This window comes from Peromyscus eremicus, chromosome 11 (assembly GCF_949786415.1).
Source record: "Peromyscus eremicus chromosome 11, PerEre_H2_v1, whole genome shotgun sequence".
NCBI classification, from domain to species: Eukaryota; Metazoa; Chordata; class Mammalia; order Rodentia; family Cricetidae; genus Peromyscus; species Peromyscus eremicus.
In genome coordinates this window covers 7,043,785-7,065,022 of record NC_081427.1, presented here as the reverse complement: position 1 = coordinate 7,065,022, position 21,238 = coordinate 7,043,785, and the positions used below count along the sequence as shown (strand labels likewise).

The 21,238-nt window shown below is 40.9% G+C and overlaps 1 protein-coding gene across 1 annotated transcript in view; it reads left to right on the top strand.

The window, feature by feature from the left end:
- Positions 1-21,238, top strand: part of Sema5a (semaphorin 5A) — a 485,625-nt gene that overhangs the window by 444,177 nt on the left and 20,210 nt on the right. Inside the window, exon 17 of the mRNA XM_059276245.1 lies at positions 17,620-17,845. Within this exon, the coding sequence (XP_059132228.1) occupies positions 17,620-17,845 (226 nt within the window). The remainder of the gene's footprint in view (positions 1-17,619; positions 17,846-21,238) is intronic.

Below are 21,238 nucleotides of genomic sequence, written 5' to 3'. Positions count from 1 at the left end.
CGTGACTGGGAATACACCTCATCTGCAGGGTTGTGTATGTATTAAAATACATCTCTTCTGCCACATATCCCAACACCACAGGCCTAGGTCTTGGCAACAGTCAGCATGTTCTAGAACAAAGGTTAAATGCCCTTTCCTCTGAGTGCAGACAGCCCCACACAAATCTCCTGACTCTCTAGTTCCTGCCCTCTCACACATCTCCACAAGGGATCTCCTTTTATGCAGTATAGACTGTAGATATCTTGCATAAAACCAATTTACCAGGTTTTACATATATGTATATACACAGAATATATTCACATTTCACTTACATTCATATTCATGATATGTTTGTGGGTGACAAAATGGACAAATGGATGCTATGTAAAGAATAAATCTTCCAGTAATAACCCTAAGAGGGAAAATGCTGTGGCAACTTAAATAAACAGAGTAAACATGATAAAATTCAACCTCATTCATAAGAAGTTACAAACAAGAAGCGCACTAGAGAGGAAAAGTAGCTTCTCCTACCTCATGAAGGATGACCATGAAAAGTGTACAGCAGTAGAAACCTGTCAATGCAAGTAAAAAGAGGTGAAGTTTCCTGCCAGTCCTGCCAGTATTCACTGCTAATACTGGAGCCCACAGACAACTCAGTGCATCAGGGGAAAGTAAATGGAGTAAGAGTGACAGTTGGGAACAGCTTATCTAAGAGGATACGTATCCTGCTAGCTCTTTTGCTCATATCTCAAAGGCTGGAGACAATTAGGTAATGGCTGTTCATTAGATGCCATGTGTCATTCTATATTGTAGTCTCTGGTGGTTGGGAACATGCTGAGCCTCAACAGGTCACAGTTTGTTAGGGGTTTCTAAATGGATGGACTTCGTGACTCTTCCCATTTGACCCACAGAAGCTTTATCTTTGCTTCTTTGGACTGTTGGAAGAGTTATTCAGTATTTCCCAAGCTGGTGGGTACCATTGAGAAGTGATCATAAGTCACCCATTGAACTGTGGTTTGTCTTCTGGTGTCTGGACCACATTAGCATCATGTTTGACTAAGGAAGGAAGGGTTGTAAGTGCTGATGCTTGCCAAGTGTCTGCTGATAAATAGCAAGTATGCAGTGCTTGGCTAGAAATAGAAGAATGAGAAACAGATTGCCACTATCTGAATCTCAAAATCTACGAAGGAGATGCCTGTGCAGACAGATCATTGAGCATTATTTCTCCCCAATGGTCTAGATAACTGTGGTAGCATGCAGAAGAAGGGAACTTTTCAAGTAAATGTAAGCAAGAGGGATGGATTACAGAGAAGACAGCAACATCGGCAGAGTTGCAGAGGCCTGAAGCCACAGCATTTCCTATAGCTTTTGAAGGTAGCATCAGTGAGCACAATGGTCAAGAGGACAGGAAAGACGGAGATATAGTTGAGCAGACCTTTTGAAACATCTGAGATATTGAGCAGTTTGGTGCTAGTAATGTGAAGCCACAGAGATGTATAAATACTAACACCAGTGCCTGTCATGACCTAGGGCCAATTTGTACATTATGCATCTCTCTCTCTCTCTCTCTCTCTCTCTCTCTCTCTCTCTCTCTCTCTCTCTCTCTCTCTCTCTCTCTCTCTCTCTGTGTGTGTGTGTGTGTGTGTGTGTGTGTGTGTGTGTGTGTGTATACATTTAGACTTTCCACTGCTGGTATCACCATGGATGCTCATATATTTCCCATTTGAACAAACCTAATATGTCTCTCTGCTAACATTTTTAATGTTGCAGTTAGGCATGGATTAAAACATTGTGGGTTGCAACTAAGTCCTGAGAAACATTCTAAAATAACAGAACAATTTACTGCACCACAAGTAAGCATTTACATCCCTAGTCACACCAACCAGGCACTTTAATCATATTTTGGGGGAACATTTTTTTTCATCACCACCCCATGGAAATTTTATCTAAATGGATAGCATTGAAACAAAAAAATTCAGTACAGTTGCTTAAATTTTGCAGTGTTTTCATAGAAGAGAGAATAAATCAACAAAGTTACCCATAATCAGAACTGGGTCCTTTTCTGTAGACCTGAATGACTTAGAAGGAAAACATACACCTACTTTTTTTAAAGAACATCCTGGAACAGGAGATTTCTGCTCATATTTCCAGGTTTGGATAATCTTAAATGAGTGAACAGCCTTACAGACTTTATGCTCTAATATATGAAAGTGTGTATGTGTGCAGAGCAAAGATAAGGGAAAAGTTTTATACAGCTGAAAATTAGGAATATACTTACAACAGGCATTATGATAGGTATCTGTGACTAAAATATGGATTTGGAAGTTTACTTAATTATTTAACCACCACTTTATATTTTAGGAGTGTAGAGTAGAAAGATTTCCAATTTATATTTATACATAAAAATCCATCATGTAGAATAGCCTCTAAACATTAATTTGGACAATTATCCTATAGGAAATGTAAAGATCAATAAGCTGCTCTATATCTTTGCCATATGAAAAGTATTTTAAAGTCTGGAAGTACTTAGTATATAAATTTGAGTGAAACATCCTGAGCATCTTAAGTACGTGCATCCTCTGTGGGAAAGCAGCTGCATCAAAGATGGCAGCCTGGCATTAGTTCAGTGAAGAAAGCAGGTGATTGACAGGGATCTTGCTGATTCACACAACAGAGCAAAGACTCAGGTGCCCTCACATCTGGATATCTGACTTTCCTTCTGAATCTTGCTCCAATAGATTTAAGCATCTATCTTCCGGTGGGTGATTTGAATGCAAAGTGTTCCCCAGAGGCTCTTATATTTGAACCTTTGATCCCAGTTGGTAATGCTATTTGGGGAGGTCATAGAACCTCTCAGAGACAAAATCTTGCTGGAGAAAGCATTACCAAGGTCTAGCTCTAAGGTTTTGTAGCCCTGCTCCATTCCCTCTTCTCTGTCTCTCTGCTTCCTGTGTAGAGATGAATCTACATAGGATTCTCTCTGCTCCCTCAATGCCCACCAGACTCTCACTCCCGCTGCCATGCCTTTCCTGCCATGAAGGACTTTATCTCCTTTGGAACTTCAAGCTTGCATTAACCCATTTCACCTCTAAGATACTTTTGGTCATAGTATTTTGTCACAGCAGTTGAGAAGTAACTAACACACTGAAGTATCACACAGATGGGCATAGAGAGAAGACCATGCGTATGAGACCACAGAAAGTGGTAGAAATGCTGCCCAACAAATTAAGACAAATAAAAGTAAAGTCAAAACAGATGCAAAGAATATGCAACAGCAAAAATAAATAATGATCTAATGTATCAATAGTATCAGCAATACAGTGTTCTCTCTGTAACTGAAGGGGATTGGTTCGAGGGTACAACCCCCCCCCTTGGATACCAAAATCTGAAGATGTCTGCATCTCTGAAATGAAATGGCATAGTGTTTGCATATAACCTATGCATATCTTCCTATATGCTTTAAAGTCCCTAGGTGAATTACAATATCTAGTCCCTTGTAAATGCTCCGTAAACACTTACACTTCATTGTTTGAGGGTTAATGACAAGAACAAAGACTAAATGTCATATGCTGTGACAAGTGTAAATTTTAAAATATATTCAGTCTGCAGCATGGAACCTGTGGCTATCAAAGAATGGCTGGAATGAATAAGCTCAACCCCAATGTAGCCACAAAGACTTACGGTAGAAAGAAAGAATTGCACATCCTAGAAACAGTGCCATCAAAAATGCTCAAGTTGCTCTGTTATGATGTTGTCACTTCCTGGAGGCAGACTACTTGGTATCAAAAAAAAAATCATCTCCTGCTGGCAGATCATAACCTGCTCTCATCTCATAGAGGAAAGCCAAGAGCATGATGATGTGGAGAGGGGGCCCCACTCAAGACAGTGGTCTTAGAATTAACCGTGACTGTCTGTGGTGACTGTGTCAGGTTGGGCCACCCTCACACTTCAGTGTTTCCATTTGGATCCCTGCATGGACATTTATCAAGCCTGAATTTTTATAGAAATCAGATCTCTAATGATTTTACCCTCATGAAATGAAATTAATAATTATTCTTAACTATTTTGGTGGCTTACTACTTTCATTAGAGGAACCTGTTTTCCGAGATGAAGACTTAAAAGTTTCTCAAGATGCCAAAGATTATATGAGGTTTTTCCATTAGTTTTTTGTTAGCATCAATCATGGCAAGGTTACTCAGCCAAAACTGGATGCTCAAGGCAAATAAAATATTGACTGCACCCCATCTGGGCTGTTGGGATTAAGAAAGAATGTATCACCATAACATGAAAACAGGTCTGACTTCTCGATATAGAATCCTGGGAGAAGTACTGCATGGGATTCTCTGGAGTTTTCATTACTACAATATCAAATGCTTCTTCCATATTGATTCCTTAGCATATACCTCTGCAGCTCACCACACTCTCACACATGTTCCTGGAAAATATATATGTCATAAATATACATTATATATAACAACAATGAAATGTAATATATATATTAACTTTTAAAAAATTTATTCTTTGTGTCTTTCACATCATACATCTTGACCCCATTCATTTTCCAATCCCTTTGTATCTGCCCTCTGTCTTTGCAACCTCCCCCCAATATAAAATAAAATAAAATTTTAGAGAAAATAAAGAAGAAAAGAAAAAAAGGGAAAATCAATCTCATCATGGAAGCTGTAGTGTGACACAGTGAGTCATGCAATAAACCTTTTTATCCATATATCTTTACTTGCAAATGTTCGTTGCAAAGAGTCATTGGTCTGGTTCAAGACCTCTGGTTTCTGCTACACTATCGATGCTGGGCCCTCACTGGGACTCTTCTTGGATATCTTGTTGTCCTGTATCACGGAAATTCTGCAGCTTTGGGTCTGCAGGACCAGCCCCTTTATGTGCTCCAGCAGATCACAGATGGGGTGAATGTTGGGGTGGGCCAACTCATAACACTGGTTCTGGGCCTGGGTAGTTGCAGGATTGGTAATCCCTCCAGATCTCCCTTATCCTCACCACAAGGGTGAGCTCTCTGGCATTGTCCTGGCTAGTTCACCTCTTGCAGCCATGAGCAAGAGGTGGGACCAGTCTCCTTTCACATCCTCAAGGTTGGCTCTCCCACACCTACACCATCAGGGACATCTCGACTGTGTTGCCCAGGCGAGGTACAGGGGCCATCCTCCTGATTGCTGCAGCTGGTGACCAGGTCTTTGTGTCTTTCACATCATATATCTTGATGTATGATGTGAAAGACACAAAGGACCAGGAACAGCTCTCCCACTCTTATGACCTCAGGGCCAGCTCTCCCACCTGTCACAGGTGGTGAGGGGTTGTTGGGGGAAGGGAGGCATCTCTCCCCATCCAACACCACCATGTGGCAGATGAGGGATGAGGCCAGATCTCCCATGCTCACATTCTCAGGGTGGTTCACCTGAATATATTTATTTTTATTGTTAATATTTAAGACCCTTTGAGTCTGCAGCTCAGCATTTGTCACATAAGAGATTTCCCAAAAATGATGAAAGAGAGGTATATGATGGATCAATTCCTGAAAAGCATGAGCTTTTATTTTCTTAAGTATTGTTAAAGAAAGTATCATTTGTGCAATATTACTTGAGCTTTTAGTTTGAAAAATATAAGTTTATATATTTGGATCATTATCTGTAAGTCCTGGCAGGGAAGACTGGCAAAGCAATAGGATTCTTGGTCATCAATGTCATTTATAACAATAAAGTTACTTAAATATTCTTATTTTAAAAGAACATAATTTCCCGTAGTAAAATTCCAAAAGAACAAAAAGAAATGTAATTCCATGGGATTTTTTAATAGAGAAATATGTCAAATTTAAAGTATGTTCTTAATTTTCCAAATAATTTAATCTAGCATAAAACACCAAAAAAAGTTCTAAATGTTTCCCAATAATGAAATGAAATGCAGCAAGGACTTGACCTTAGCTGTGGAGACTCAAGATGCATCATTCATGATGTGAAGCTTTTAGATTAAATAAATATTCCTACTGCTATCTCTTAGCACATGAAATCTTTATCTAAATTATGAGCCTGTAAAAAGACAGCTTTATGTAAACCCAGATGAGAGTCAATTTAGAAGACAATCAATTTCTACCACATGATCCCATCACAGATAGAGTGAAATGATTCTCATAGGAACATGGGTGCAAGTTAAATTTAAACTTGCTTTCCCAGCTAGATAAATACATTCTGCTATATGTAACCCTTGTGGGATAATCTTGTGTTATTGTGACAACCTGCAGTTTTTTGAGATAGTTGCATCTCCAGTCACCATGCTCGGAGAACACCCAATAGTTCTATATTCTGTGTGATGTGTCTGCTTCTGGGCAGCTGTGCAGAACAAAGGCGCTGTATGTACTGGGCAGTCTGCTATTTGGTAGAAACTCGTTGTTGTACTTGACAACACCAAATAGCAAATATATTGTTCTTTTTATGATGTTTCACTCCTTTTTTACAAAGGAGACAGCTGAGGTACGTGGTTTTTGTGGAGTAGAGCACTGGGCGGAAGCTGCTAGGCTTTCCTGCTTGTCACAGATAAACTTAGGAGGGAACGAAATTTCATAGTAAAGACTGACCAACCTTCCATCTTTAGCAAACTTGAATAAACTTACTAGGAAGAGAAAACCCATTGGTAGGAAAAACTATGAAGTGCCACTTCCCTACACATCCAGCACTCGCTGGGAAGTCATGAAGGAGGAGAAAATATTTTAGATGGCTTTCCTCGTCAGAATGTGGAGTTAGTAAGCTAAGAATTTTATGAAGAAATGGCTCCAATCTCAGTTATGAAATTCTAGATACATTTAGCAGAAAACACTAGCTTCTGTCAGTCTCAGTCTATAGGGCTATACTCCTGATTTTTGTTTGAGCCAATGAAATCAGTTGTGGAACTAGCCCTACAAAAGCATCGCTGATCCCTTGGAGAACTTGTTTATCTTAACGTAGCATCATGAGTGGCGGCTCTTAGCTGAGGTGCTGTAGCCATGATCCTGATTTGACCCCAATGGGCATCTCTGAGAACAAATAGCTTCTGTGCCATCTCTGTTATTTCTCATTTTAAGAATCCCACATATCTTTGTTTAAGGCAGAGTTTCCTAGTCTTTCTTTACAAAAGTTGTCTTTATGTATAGAATGGGGGTGTGGAGTTAGAGGAAGGGAAACAGCTGGGGAAGGAGACAGGATATAATAATAGAGAATTTAAGTTGATAAGAGTATAGTATGAAATGTCCATAATGAAGCCAAATGTTTTTTACAATTAATAAATGCTAACAAAGTCAAAAAAATCTTTTTAGTGTTTCTATGGCATTGATTAGCTTTGCATAGACACACAAATTAGTAAAAGCTTTGGGAATGGAAGCTTGGTTCTTCAGAGAGTGGAAAGATCTCCCTCTCGTCTACTTGTAGGAGACCATAAATTTTGTAACCTAATAAAGGAAGCTACTATGTAGCATGAATCCTAAAAGGTCTTATTAATAAAATCAAACCCAGAGCCAGGTATTGGGATGAATGCTGGAAGATCAGAGAAGCAGAACAAGCCACAGCCACCTCACCTTGCCAGTTCCTCAGCTGATCCTGTTTCCTCAGACTGGAAGCCTCTGTGTTCTTATCCAAATGGATCTCAGCTGAACTGCTTCTCGAAAGCCTGAAAGCTTTACCAGCTCTAGTTCCTGGTCCTCACGCCTTAAATACCTTTCTTTCTGCTTTCTACCATCACTTCCTGGGATTAAAGGCCCTTGTTACCACACCTGACTGTTTCCAGTGTGGCCTTGAACTCAAGTGATAGGACTAAAGGTGTGAGTGCCACCCTTTTCTGGCCTCTATATCTAGTGGCTGTTCTGTTCTCTGACCCCAGATAAGTTTATTAGGGTGCACAATATTTTGAGGAACACAATATCACCACACTACTACCTATCATTATCATCATCACAGATCTCACCAACATTCTAGGGAAGAGGGTCATGTAGATTGTGGGGCCCATTGGAGAGGAACCTTGAAGGCTTCTTAGAACCCGTCTCTCACAGTGTGTGAGTGGCTGCTCACCAAGAAAGCTCTCTTATGACCAGAGCTGTGGCTCTATAACCAAGTTGTCAAGGAGCCAATGACAGGTGAACTGTTACAGAGCAGCTGTTTCTATGGTTTCATGTCAGATTGCCCAGCTCATTTCATCCAAACACACAGCTGTTTACAACTGAAGAAATGAAGAAGGCTGTAGGTATGTGAAAGTGCTCACACCCAACATTATTTTCTGGTAAGAAACTATACAGGTTTTGGTCTGGGTTTGTTTATTTCCTTAAAATTATCTGGGGTGATGGTTTCCATGTATTCTTTTAAAAACAAAATCCAAGAGAGTCCTGTCAAAGCCTCGTCTTGTTAACACAACATTACCTTATCTCATATCATTCAAAAGCCCTCAAAATTCCACATCAGGATGATTAAAATTTGTGCAGGCTTTCAAGTAGGTGTAGCATACTGAACATTTCCCCAGAAAGAATGTAAGCAGCCAAAGAAAGGGAGAGCATCTGAGCTCAAGGTCACCAATTACTTCCCTCAAGGGTAGGTGTTCACTTTTACCCAAAGGGACTTTCTCATCTCATTGCAAGACATTTGCCAGAAAAAAAAAAAAAGAAAGAAAAAAAAAGATGTCTGCGTCTTTGACTTTCACTCCTGGAGACTAAGAATTTAAAGTCATTTTAGTGAGAGGATAAAATAGATAGATAGATCTTCTCATTTGAGATGTAAGTTTGTAGAGGCAAAAGCACCTACAAATCACAGCCTTAGCAATAACGAAGGATTCCAGCAGCACCATTGATTTTTCTTATTCTCTTGATCTGTCTACATCAGTAGTACAGAAAAGAATGTCTAAAGCATTGTGGGAGAAGGAAAACTAGCTTACTGTTATGTGCATGCATATATATTCTCATGCACACAGACACATGCACACACACACATACCCTACATCCTTTCTAGGTAAGTGTAACACGAATTTCTAAACAGTCTTATTAATAAAAAACTCAATGCCAGCTACTGGGGTAAATCTGAAAGATCAGAGAAACAGAACCAGCCACAGCTAATCTCACCTCACTTCTCAGCCGATTCTGTTTCCTCAAACTGGAAGCCTCTGAGTCCTCATCTGAATGGATCTCAGCTGAATTGCTGCTAAAAGCCTAAACACTTAAAAGCCTCTAGTTCCTGGTCCTTGTGCCTTATATACCTTTCTGCTTCCTACCATCACTTCCTAGAATTAAAGGCGCGTGTCACCATGCCTGGCTGTTTCCAGTGTGGCCTTGAACTCACGTGGTAGGATTAAAGGTGTGTGTGCCACCCTTTTCTGGCCTCTATGTCTATCTAGTGGCTGTTCTCTTCTCTGACCCCAGATAAGTTTATTAGGGTGCACAATATGTTGGGGGACACAATATCACCACAGGTAAGAAAACACAGTGAGGTGCCAGTCTGCATCTGAAAGAATCCAGACTGGCTACTGGTAGAAGACAAATGCATATTTATGGACATGCTGAGGTGCTAGGCTTTCTCACTCTCTCTTTGGGGCCACTGTGGTGCCCGTCACTCCCATGTTCTACCATGGAAGCCTATGAGGTGTTAGGCTCAATTCATTCCTCTCTTGAATAGCTGTGATACTCACTTCTCCCAGGTTGTGCCGTGGAAGCAAGCAGGCCCATGAGACTGCCTTGCAGATAAGCGACACAGTAAAGGCCTAGGAGGGCTAGTGCGGTATATAGGCTGTGTGTTGTTTTACAAATGTACTGACATGTTTATTATGTCTAAGAGTCTTCTGGTGGAATCAATAAGGCCTTTTAACTGTAAAATTATTCCATCAGCATCCCCCTGCCTTTTTGTTTCTCCTTTTCTGTCTTTTTCTTTCCTTGCTGCTCCACCTAAGACTTCAACCACTACACTGAATAAGAGAAATCAGGGTGGGCATTCTTTTCTCTTTCCTGGTTTGAAAGCAAATATCTTATATTGCCCCTGTTTAGTATAGTGTTGGCTCTGGGTTAGTTGTGGAAATGAAAGTGAATTTGAGACTAGGAGAAGATTCAAATGGGAGTGTGGGGGGTGGGGGTGAGGTTGAAGTTGCTAATTTACACTTTGTTTGAAAAATGCCAGCATGATACCTAACACTTCATGTGCTAATTTTAGATTATGAGCCTATGAGTCATCATAAGGTACACTGCTGCCCAGGGGGACTCTAATCAAATGTTGATACTGTGAGGGATATGGGAAGTGTGGGTGGTTTCCCATGTAAAATCATTCACTTTTGCCGAAATACAACTTTCACATTTTCTTTGTCTTCCATTGAGCTTCCCTGGCTAATAGCAGTACAGCAAGAATGAAGGAGCAGCCTTTAGGCTCTGTACATCACCACTGTGTGCTACTAGTGGGCACGGGGTTTAGTGTTACTGTTGACTGTTTGGGTGTCCTTTTATGTTCTGAACCTCATGCAAAGGCATGCACTTCGGTGGTTGGAGCAGCTGTCTCAGCCCAAGACTCGGTGTGTAAAAGCTTCTAGGCATTAGGAGACCAACATGCCTGGGCCCTCGCTGGCAGGTGATGAGATGAGGTTTTAACGTCTAATGACATCAGGAGGATTATACAGGGAGTAAGAACTTACCTGGGGGCTTGCTCTTCGTCCTCCACTCAGTGATTTGTGAACTGCTCCAGTTCCTATGGAAGGTGATGGTGACTCCTTCATGTTCAGGTCCTGAACCAGCATGAAAATGCACAGTGGACAATGAATTGATTACAGATTATGTGACCTTAAAGGATAAGGAACATGTTCACTCTTGCGTACACATACACACAGGTGCTGTGGCATGAAGTTGCTGTGCTGGCTGATTTTGTGCTGAAAAACAGCAACACTTGTATAAGGACAGAGATTGTCACTGTGACAGGCATGGAACATCTAATGTGCTTGCCCAGATGACAGTGGAAACGATAGTGCAGGCTTTACCCTTATGAAGCATTTATCTACAAGAATTTTAATGGGTCTATTCGGTTTGAAACATCCACGTACTAAAGACATGAGAAATACTGTGATACCAACATGTGCAAGGACTTGCTACGAACGCACACAGAGTGTACACACATGCACATTTGTATTTGATTTAGCAAAGTTAAAAACTTTCACATCTACACCTTTGATGATGCACACTTGAATTTTCATTCTATCCAAACTCTTCATCTGGTTTTGATGTCATATTACAGTTGTTCTCATGAAGTAATCTAGGGTTCTCTCTATCCTTTGCAACAATCTCCAAGTACTGTAAGCAATTAGCATGTCACTGACATACTTCCTCATATCCTTCAGCTCACTGCTTAATATGTTCAGTCTATCTCCTTGCATGTGATGCATATGAAACAAGGCTAGAAGTCTGCCAGTGTTACTGACTGCAGTTTCTGCATCAGTTTTAATTGACTGATTTTCATATAGGTTTTGTGTTTTGAACTTGTTTTAAACCATAATTTTAGAGTGGGTGCTTGGCATTGTAAGTTTGACCTACTTCTGTGATGCTTGCTATTAGAAAAATATACTAGAGTTCTTTGCTGGGATATGGTTAAATTATGTAAATTCAGTTTGATGATTTGGGTTCTTTCTTCTACAAATATTCATTGGATCAGGACAAAATTTAGTCTCTGGTACGTTTTCCTCCCTAAAGAAGAGAAGTTCTCTCTGGTAGCTAAATAGCCTGGGATTCAAAGCTTAACTACCCTTCTTGTGGGAGCTGACACAGTGTCCTACCAGATGTTTGATCTTTTTGGATAGGTCATTCCTTCTCCTGTGTGGTTTCTTAGGTCTTCCTCATCTCTGTGAACTTTCTTAGCATCTGTTTGCTCACTTTCATTCATTTGCATGTTTGAAGGGAGGAGCTGTCTGTATCTTTGGGGTGTTTTTTTTGCAGGCAGAGTTTTCCTGCCCTGTCTGCCTGCTCCCAAATAATCCACACAGCTTAATATTACTTATTAATGCTCAGCTGATAGCTCAGGCTTGTTACTAGCTAACTCTTACACTTAAATTAACCCATATTTCAATGTATGCTTTGCCACGTGGCTCATGGCTTGTTACCTTATTTTCTACACATCCTGCTTGCTCAGTAGCTGGCTGGCATCTCCTGGCTCTACCTTTCTCCTTCCTAGCTTCCTCAATTTGATTGTCTGGCCTAACTTCATCCTGCTTTGCTGTAGTCCAATCAGCTTCTTTATTAACCAATGAGAGTAAAACATAGTCATAGTGTACAGAAGGATTATTCCACAGCATTCTTCCCTTTTTGTCTAATTAAAAAGGAAGGTTTTAATTTTATCATAGTAAGATGATATATAACATTTTTTGGTTGGCTGGTTGGTTGGTTTTGTTTTTTTGTTTTCATTGTTGTTTTGTTTTGTTTCCCTGTGCATATCTCTCCTTTCTGACTGTAGCCATTTTGGCATCCCCAGATCCCATCGACATCTTCCCCACTTTTTTTTAATGTCTGAATCTGATATTCCTTTGCATTCCCTGGACCCCTGTCTGGGAACATCTTCAGAACTGTTGAAGTCATTCTGGGGTTCCTTCCATTTTTCACCATCATGCAGTAAACATTCTCTCATTGACTGATGTCTAGCATCTCAAAAAATGTTGTTTCATGTTACTTTGGGCTATTTTGAGAAAAGACTTAATTTCTGTTGCTCTATCTTGGTGGTGAGCAGGCCACTCTGTGACCATGTTAGTCTGAATCAATTACTCTTCTTGCTTGCCTACCATCCTAGGTACCACAAAACTAATTCAGAGAACTTCCTTTTAATCTTTTCTTTGTGGTATCAGTTCTATTGGCCTGCATAAGCACCCATGCTTGGGCACTTTGGTAACACAATTGAATTGCTTTGTTGTTTCTTTTATGGAAGCTAGCTGTCTGTCTCTACATGCCAAGTTTGGTTACTGAATGAGAACTTGATAAATCACACAGAAACCACAAGGATTCCATATTAGCATAAATTGGTTTGTATATTCAGCTATTGATGAAATGACTTTCAGGATGTTTCTCCCACATTGTGCTGAGCATATGGCATGAAAATTCTTCTTGGATCCTCTCCATCTCTCTACTTTACTTTTAATCTGTAAACTCTTATAGATTTTTCAAAGGAAAAATAAACAGCAAAACAGGAGGCTCCACTTAACCATCTGAATTTGCTCCCCAAATTTATGCAAATTCCTTTTGAATAGGCTTATTCGAACCATGTTCAATATAATTTACCCATTCACCAAGCAACTTGTGTAACTGTGCTTGAAACTGGTGATGTGAGATAAAAATGTTAAAGTTCTTTTTTTCCCTGAAAACTTACAATGTATTAATGGAGGCAGAATTTAGACAGAGAATTAAGGATTAGTGAAGTGCATGCCTTGTTTCTCTAACATGAGCCTGAAGTGATGAGCGATGGCCAATTTTCTCCTGAAAGAGAGGAGAAATGGTTAATATGGGAGCAGGAAATGAACTCAGAAGGCCACACTTACAGGACTTAGCAGAAAACAGGGCAGGGGGCAGCCGGGTGTCTCACAGGTTTCTGGATTAAAATTTTAAATGGATGGTTTTATCTTTGCTGACTGAGCTAGAGAATCCATGGGGAGCACATCAAGAGGAATGTCTGAAAATTGCCTTAGTTACTATTCTTATCTGTTAATTTCTACCAGAATAGTAAGACTGGTGTGTGGCAAATAGTAGCAATTAACTCCTTAAATTATTTTTTAAACACTCAATATTTCTTTATTGTTTAATGGTGTGCTAGTCATTCACATTGCCTTCAAATTTGGATAGTCATTGCAGCAGTAAACCAGTAAACTGTCAAATACAGATTCAGTTAAACTATCTGAGGCTCCACAACTGAACTGAATTGCTGCCTAATTTGGGGAATTAAGATAAAACAGACTGGTCTCACTGTTTCCTAGCCTTTCATAATTAGATAATTCACACAAAATGCAAGCTTGATCCATCCTCAGAGGCTGGTGAGCCAAGTTCTGAGCTGCATGCTAAAGTTTTGAAGAGATACGAACATGGAGACAGATGTAGTTGGAGACTTAGATATAATGAACCCAAATTGATCTGCTGCAGTGAGCTAAACTCACTGCTAGGGATGTGTGACAGTCTGTCCTTCTGACACATGCCAACCCAGACACTAGCACCCACTTTCCAATGCAAGTACCAGCCACAGATTTCAAAGGTTTGATGTTACCTGATGCTAGGGATTATTACAAGTAGTCTCATGGGTATAAAGACATAGCTATTCTACGAGCAATATTGAAGCTGTTGGTGCTTAAGAACTGCACAGTTCACAAGTCAACCTCTTGGATGGTTTTTTAAGTCTATGTTATCAAAGAATTACTGAACACTTGCCCAGCCAAGATGACATGGGGCATCAGACAATAATGTTGTATGGTTCTTTCAATCCAGCACCCCTCAGGATAGGCACAGAAGGGTTGAGATAGAGGCTTCTCCTTCTCCTGTCTGATAGCTTCTATGCCAAGTGAAAGAGATGGAGTGTACATGCCGCATCCACCTCCTTGCCCAAGTGGGTTTATAGAATTTACTGGGGCTGTTTTTCCATTTAGGAGTAACATCCAAAATGTTACTATCCACAGAGAAAAGTGAAGTCATCCATCTTGGCAGTTTGGTTGGAGTGAGGATGGTGTGGATAGGTAGGAATGGCTGTGGGTATTAAGTCCAAGAAACACCCATAGTAATTTTACACATTCTGTGTTAAATTCCTCTCATGTTACAAGCATAACTCCTGAGTATTTCCTACTGTAGAAAAGGAAGAAAAGCATGAGAAGACTACTTAGAATAATTAGAACAATGATAAGAGTGTATTAGCCTTTCAGTTTAAGCTACTGCTACAGGCATACATGGGTGACCATGTCTAGAAACTCACTAATTCTATATTAAGGAGATTGGTTTTCTAAGCCCTAACCCCAGAAACACAGAAAAACAAGAACCAGTTTCATTGTTTTCAGTGGAAAAATAAATGACTCTAGACCGACAGAGATGGGCCTGCACAGAAAAGAGTTAACATAGCCACCAACTCAGACTTTGAGCTTAGAGGGATCTGCTTCCCAGTTGCCTATTGGTTGGCATTTAGAAATTGTGTTTCAAGAATTTCCAGGCTGATAAGAAAAGTTGGCTCTGTATGTCCAAACTATTTATGGAAACAATACCAAAAAGAATGATCTCAGAATTCCCCTAAAATGTAAGGGGGGATAATTAAATAAAAAAGAGAGAGATAATAGATGAGATAGTCAAAGTTAAACCTAAGAGATCATATCCAGAGGATAGAAATTCCAACACAGCAAGGGAGGGGGATAGAGACCGCATAACAATGCCATCAAGAACATTTCTAAAGCAAGAAAAAAATCAATTTATAAGTTAAAATAGTTTTCCGAAATAACCCATACATAGGTAGCTGATCAGCTAATGTTGCACTTCTCAACTGTGTCACTGGGGGATAAATGCACAGGAAATGGTCCTTTCTGAAGGATATTCATTCTCGACCTAAAATCTCTTCCAATATCTTAATACATGTAGATTGTTTTCATATAGATTAACACCTGTGGATGTTACGTGAGGGTAAGGAAGCATGAGATGTTTGTCTTGAAGGCATCCTTACTTAAGAATGCACTACAAGCCGGGCGGTGGTGGTGCACGTCTTTAATCCCAGCACTCGGGAGGCAGAGCCAGGCGGATTTCTGTGAGTTCGAGGCCAGCCTGGGCTACCAAGTGAGTTCCAGGACAGGCACAAAGCTACACAGAGAAACCCTGTCTCGAAAAACCAAAAAAAAAGAATGCACTACAGGATTTACTCCAGCAAAAAGCCATAAGAAAAATGATGACTTCCCCAAAAAGAAATTAAAAAAAGAAAGGAAAGCCTAGCACAGAAATGCAGAGCACCCAGCATAGCTGTGCTTCCTTTTCTGTTGTTTTTCTCTGAGAATTTCATACATGAATGTGTTTGTCTAATCTACCCCAACTTCCCTCCCCTTCACTTTCTCCCCCGTCTCCCCACCACATTCCCCTCCAAACTGTGTATGCTCCTCTTTTAGAGAGCCTGTTGTGTCCACTTAGTGTTTGGTACGTAAGTGTGGGTGTAAGACCACCTACAGGAACATGAGTAGCTTCTCATGGGTCACATCCCTGAATAAAACTGACTCCTTCCCCCAGCAGCCGCCAATTGCCCATAGTTCCTCAGACAGGGGTGGGATTTCATTAGCCTCTCTGTCACTCCTGCTAGGATTTTGACCGTCTTGATCTTGTGCAGGTCTTGTGCGCACAGCCACATCCATGGGAGTTCATGAGTGCAACGCTGGTGCTGTGTCCTGAAAGTGGCTGAGCTCTTGTTTTGTATTTGATTTCACATTAATTTAAAATTTTACAGTATGGTCATAAGTAGGTACCTTATGTTGGTAGTTTTCTCCTAGTGAAATAACCTTTACTGTTGATTGGAGGAACTGGGACACAGAACTGCCTCAAAGGTCAACTATTTACTCCTCATTCAATATCCATAGTATTTATGGCAAAGTAATAAGTAAATGTGCCAAGCACATTTTTTTTTTTTTTTTTTTTTTTTTTTTTTTTTTTTTTTGGTTTTTCGAGACAGGGTTTCTCTGTGTAGCTTTGCGCCTTTCCTGGAACTCACTTGGTAGCCCAGGCTGGCCTCGAACTCACAGAGATCCGCCTGGCTCTGCCTCCCGAGTGCTGGGATTAAAGGCGTGCGCCACCACCGCCCGGCTTGCCAAGCACATTTTTATCACCCATGTCCTGTTTACACCCCACCCAGACAGTGTGTCTCTCTTTATAGATCTTCAAATCTACTCTCTATGGAGCTCCCAAACCCTCCAACCTGTGGTTATGTGTAGTCATGAAAGGATGGAGGAGAAACTGAGAAATGTCATGGGTTAATTGGGGGGACTAGAGGAGGAAATCTTATAGGCTGTGCATCATTTCCTGTGCTATGCGGATACTCTTCCACTCCAATATTTGAATCTTCCCCCAAGGCTTCTAGTATTCATTAATCTCAAACTAAATCATCTGGAGTCTAAAGAGCATATTCTGGTTCTAAGGTTTTAACAAAAGAGCTAAACTAGCCGGGCAGTGGTGGCGCACACCTTTAATCCCAGCACTCGGGAGGCAGAGGCCGGTGGATCTCTGTGAGTTCGAGGCCAGCCTGGGCTACCAAGTGAGTTCCAGGAAAGGCGCAAAGCTACACAGAGAAACCCTGTCTCGAAAAAAAAAAAAAAAAAAAAAAAAAGAGCTAAACTAACACCAAGATAAACAGCATTGTGAGTAACTTACTAAGAAAAAGGAAGATGCCATTTTAGGAAGTTGTCATGGTTTTTCACATGCAATTTTATTTTCTCATTTTCATTGTCTATACAGCAGAAATCACCAGTTTCATTTGAAGGCAACTTGAAAACTAAGTGTCTGTTAAGTGACAGTTTAGCATAAGTATAGTTTTGATTTTGTGAAGGAGCTTTGAGTGTCTTAGGCCCCAAAGTTTTGACGACCTGTGACATGTTATAAAAGGAATCTCCCTGAGCTGGCTATGTGCTGCAGGGTTAAGACATACTGTGTATTCTCTCCTCCAGGAGTACCAGCCTTGTAACACCAATGCATGCCCAGAGTTGAAGAAGACCACACCGTGGACTCCCTGGACACCTGTCAACATCTCGGACAATGGTGGTCACTATGAGCAGCGGTTCCGATACACATGTAAAGCTCGCCTGCCAGATCCAAATTTGCTGGAAGTGGGGAGGCAGAGGATTGAAATGCGATACTGTTCCAGTGATGGAACCAGCGGCTGCTCCACAGATGGTGAGGAAGTTCTGTGAGACTGGCCACTTAATGGAAAGACTTTGTCCTTGTCTCTAAGGAAACGGAAAACTAGTGGGAGTCTCTGTTCAAACTTTAGATCCAAAATAGTTTGTGTGAGGTGTAGCTTGAGTTTTCCTGCCTGGCCCACGGTCAGGATAAATCTCTCTCACCTGCCAGTCCCACAGCCTCTCAGACCCGACCAAGTAAACACAGAGACTTATATTGCTTTCAAACTGTATGGCCGTGGCAGGCTTCTTGCTAACTGTTCTTACAGTTTAAATTAATTCATTTCCATAAATCTATCCCTTGCCACATGGCTCGTGGCTTACCAGGATCTTCACATGCAGCTTGTCATGGTAGCGGCTGGCAGTGTCTCTCTGACTCAGCCTTCCACTTCCCAGCTTTATTCTCCTCCTTGCCCCGCCTATACTTCCTGCCTAGCCAACGGCCAATCAGTGTTTTATTGATTAATTAGCAACACATTTGCCATACATCCCACAGCACTTCCCCCTTTTTTTTTTCCCAAAAGGAAGGTTTTAACCTTAACAAAGTAAAATTACATATAATTTGGGAATTTGGGCGTAGCTTCTCTTACTACTTCCTGCTGGAAGGGGGCGCTGTATCTTATGGGGAAACAAAGAAAATTTTAGAATTATGGAATAGTCCATGAGGCTGTATTGTCTGAACCAGATGCCTTCAAACCATTCTGGATGTTGGATCATCTGGGCCATGGTGTCATCGGAGACCTTCAGGGGGTCTTGGCTGGTCAAACCTGATGTATCTTAATCTGGAACAATTCCATAGCCTTTGGCTTTCTGTGGGAACAAAAGCAGAGACTCCTTTCCAAAGTAACATGTCCTTATATCCAAATTTTGAAGTCAAGGTACCTTTAAAATATACATTTTGGCATAACTCAACAGCTTTTACAATCAAATGTTTTTCTGCAGTTAAAAATCCCAAAGACAACACAATCCAGATTCTCTGTGTAATATCCATTTTTACGTGGCTTATTTTTTATACTACCTTTACTGTCTCTTTAATGACTTTATTTTTTAAAACTATGTATTTGTTTCTATAACTCTATATATCACCTTTTTAGTCTCTTTCAAGCCTACGTATCTTTTACACACATTGTAAACTATTACATCTGAATCTGTCTTATTGTGAATCTCTTGCCTTAAACTGCAGCAGCTGTGGCTGTTGGCTCCGCCCACCTCAGCTTCCCAACATGGCTACGTTTCCCCGCCAGCTCTGGGAGCTATCGTGGGTCTATGCTTTTATCCAAGCAGCGTGTAGTCCAAAAACCTCTTTTTTTTGTTTTGTACTATCAAAGGCTAAATCCACCATGCAGCTTAATGTGCCACTTGCAGAGGCCTCATTCCTGCCATACTGCAGGTCAAGCACACACACCAGAAACCCACCAGTAGCTCAAACCAGCAGCTGCCGCTTATTTGAGAGAGACAATTAGGAACTGTTTTTAGCTCTGTTTTAGAATCTTTTCTCAGGTTTTAGGTGGAAACTCTTGCCACCACGTTGGACGCCATTTGTAGCTTGAGTTTTCCTGCCTGACCCACGGTCAAGATAAATCTCTCTCACCTGCCAGTCCCACAGCCTCTCAGACCCGACCAAGTAAACACAGAGACTTATATTGCTTTCAAACTGTATGGCCGTGGCAGGCTTCTTGCTAACTGTTCTTACAGTTTAAATTAATTCATTTCCGTAAACCTATCCCTTGCCACATGGCTCGTGGCTTACCAGGATCTTCACATGCAGCTTGTCATGGTAGCGGCTGGCAGTGTCTCTCTGACTCAGCCTTCCACTTCCCAGCTTTATTCTCCTCCTTGCCCCACCTATACTTCCTGCCTAGCCAACGGCCAATCAGTGTTTTATTGATTAATTAGCAACACATTTGCCATACATCCCACAGCAGTGAGGTTTATTTAACATAAGAGAATATGGTGAAAAGAGTAGCTGTCATAAAAATAGTAGCTGAAAATTAGATTCCCCCCTTTTAAAAACCTTAAAGTAGCCAGGCAATGGTAGCACATGCCTTTAATCCCAGCACTTGGGGGGCAGAGGCAGGCGGATCTCTAAGAGTTCAAGGCCAGCTAGGTCTACAGAGTGAGTTCCAGGACAGCCAAAGCTGTTACACTGAGAAACCTTATCTCAGAAGGAAAAAAAAAAGTCCTGAAGTAGACAAAGACAGTAGAAGTACATTTCTTTATTTATACCTAAAGTGATTTTTCTGTTAAATAGCACATTGGATCCAATTATGCTAACAGTGCTTTAACCTAGTGGTTTTGTGCTGTGGGATGTCCTGTAACCATGAGCCACGTGCCAAAGTATAGATTTATAGAAATGGGTTAATTTAAGATAGAATAACTAGATAACAAGAAGCCTGCCATGGCCATACAGTTTGTAAGCAATATAAGTCTCTGTGTGTTTACTCTGTTGGGTCTGAGCGGCTGTGGGACTGGCAGATGAGAGAGATTTGTCCTGACCATTGGCCAGGCAGGACTGGAGAAAACTTCAGCAACAGTTTTGTGAATGTTTTGGAGAGCCAAGGCAGATGCAACCCCATCCTCTGCCTGGTCTGGACACTGCCCATGGTCTGTCAGGCAGTTCTCTCCCTAGACTTCCTGCAGGAATGGTTGAGCCTTTTCCCCAAGCTTCATTATTTGCTTTGTTCTTCCTTTTTTAAAAAAATACTTTTATCTGATTGCACAAAATACATTCTGGCTCTTAAAAGGAAAGAGACACTCATAGAGGAGTGCCCACAGGATGGCTTCATGAGAAGGGCAGTTACATCAGTGACAGAGCATTCATAAGCATTACTCAGCACTCTGTGATTGTGATTGTCCTTGATTCTCCCAACGTGAGTGTTGGTGTTCATAGATTGGTGTTCAGACACAGGGAGGGTCAGATAGGTCACATTTATCCCAGTCAAGTTCTAAGGGATGGGCTGCACTGCTCTCTGGTCACAGATCCCCATGCCTTCTCTGGGTGTGAATAGCCTGCCTGGATACCTGATGAACAACAATTCTTATAGAGCACCATGCACTTCCAAAGCACTCCTCTTCATCCTCTGTATTTTCAGGTATTGACACATCTCAGATTGCTGATACCTACAGTTCAACAATACACAGCCCATTGTTTCTTAAAAGGGACACAGTCTACTCTGATGAAGGGTCTTATGAAAATAAATGTACAACTTAGAACTAAAGCCATCACCTGGAAGAGGAGCAGCAGAGAACAGTCACTCTTGCTCTTTTTATAAAAACCTGCTGTTACTCAAAGAAAAGATTTACTTGGAAATTCCAATAGAGGAGAACAGGAGACCCAGCTGGAAAATGTACATTCTATAAAGGGCAATCTTATCATTTTAATCAAGAT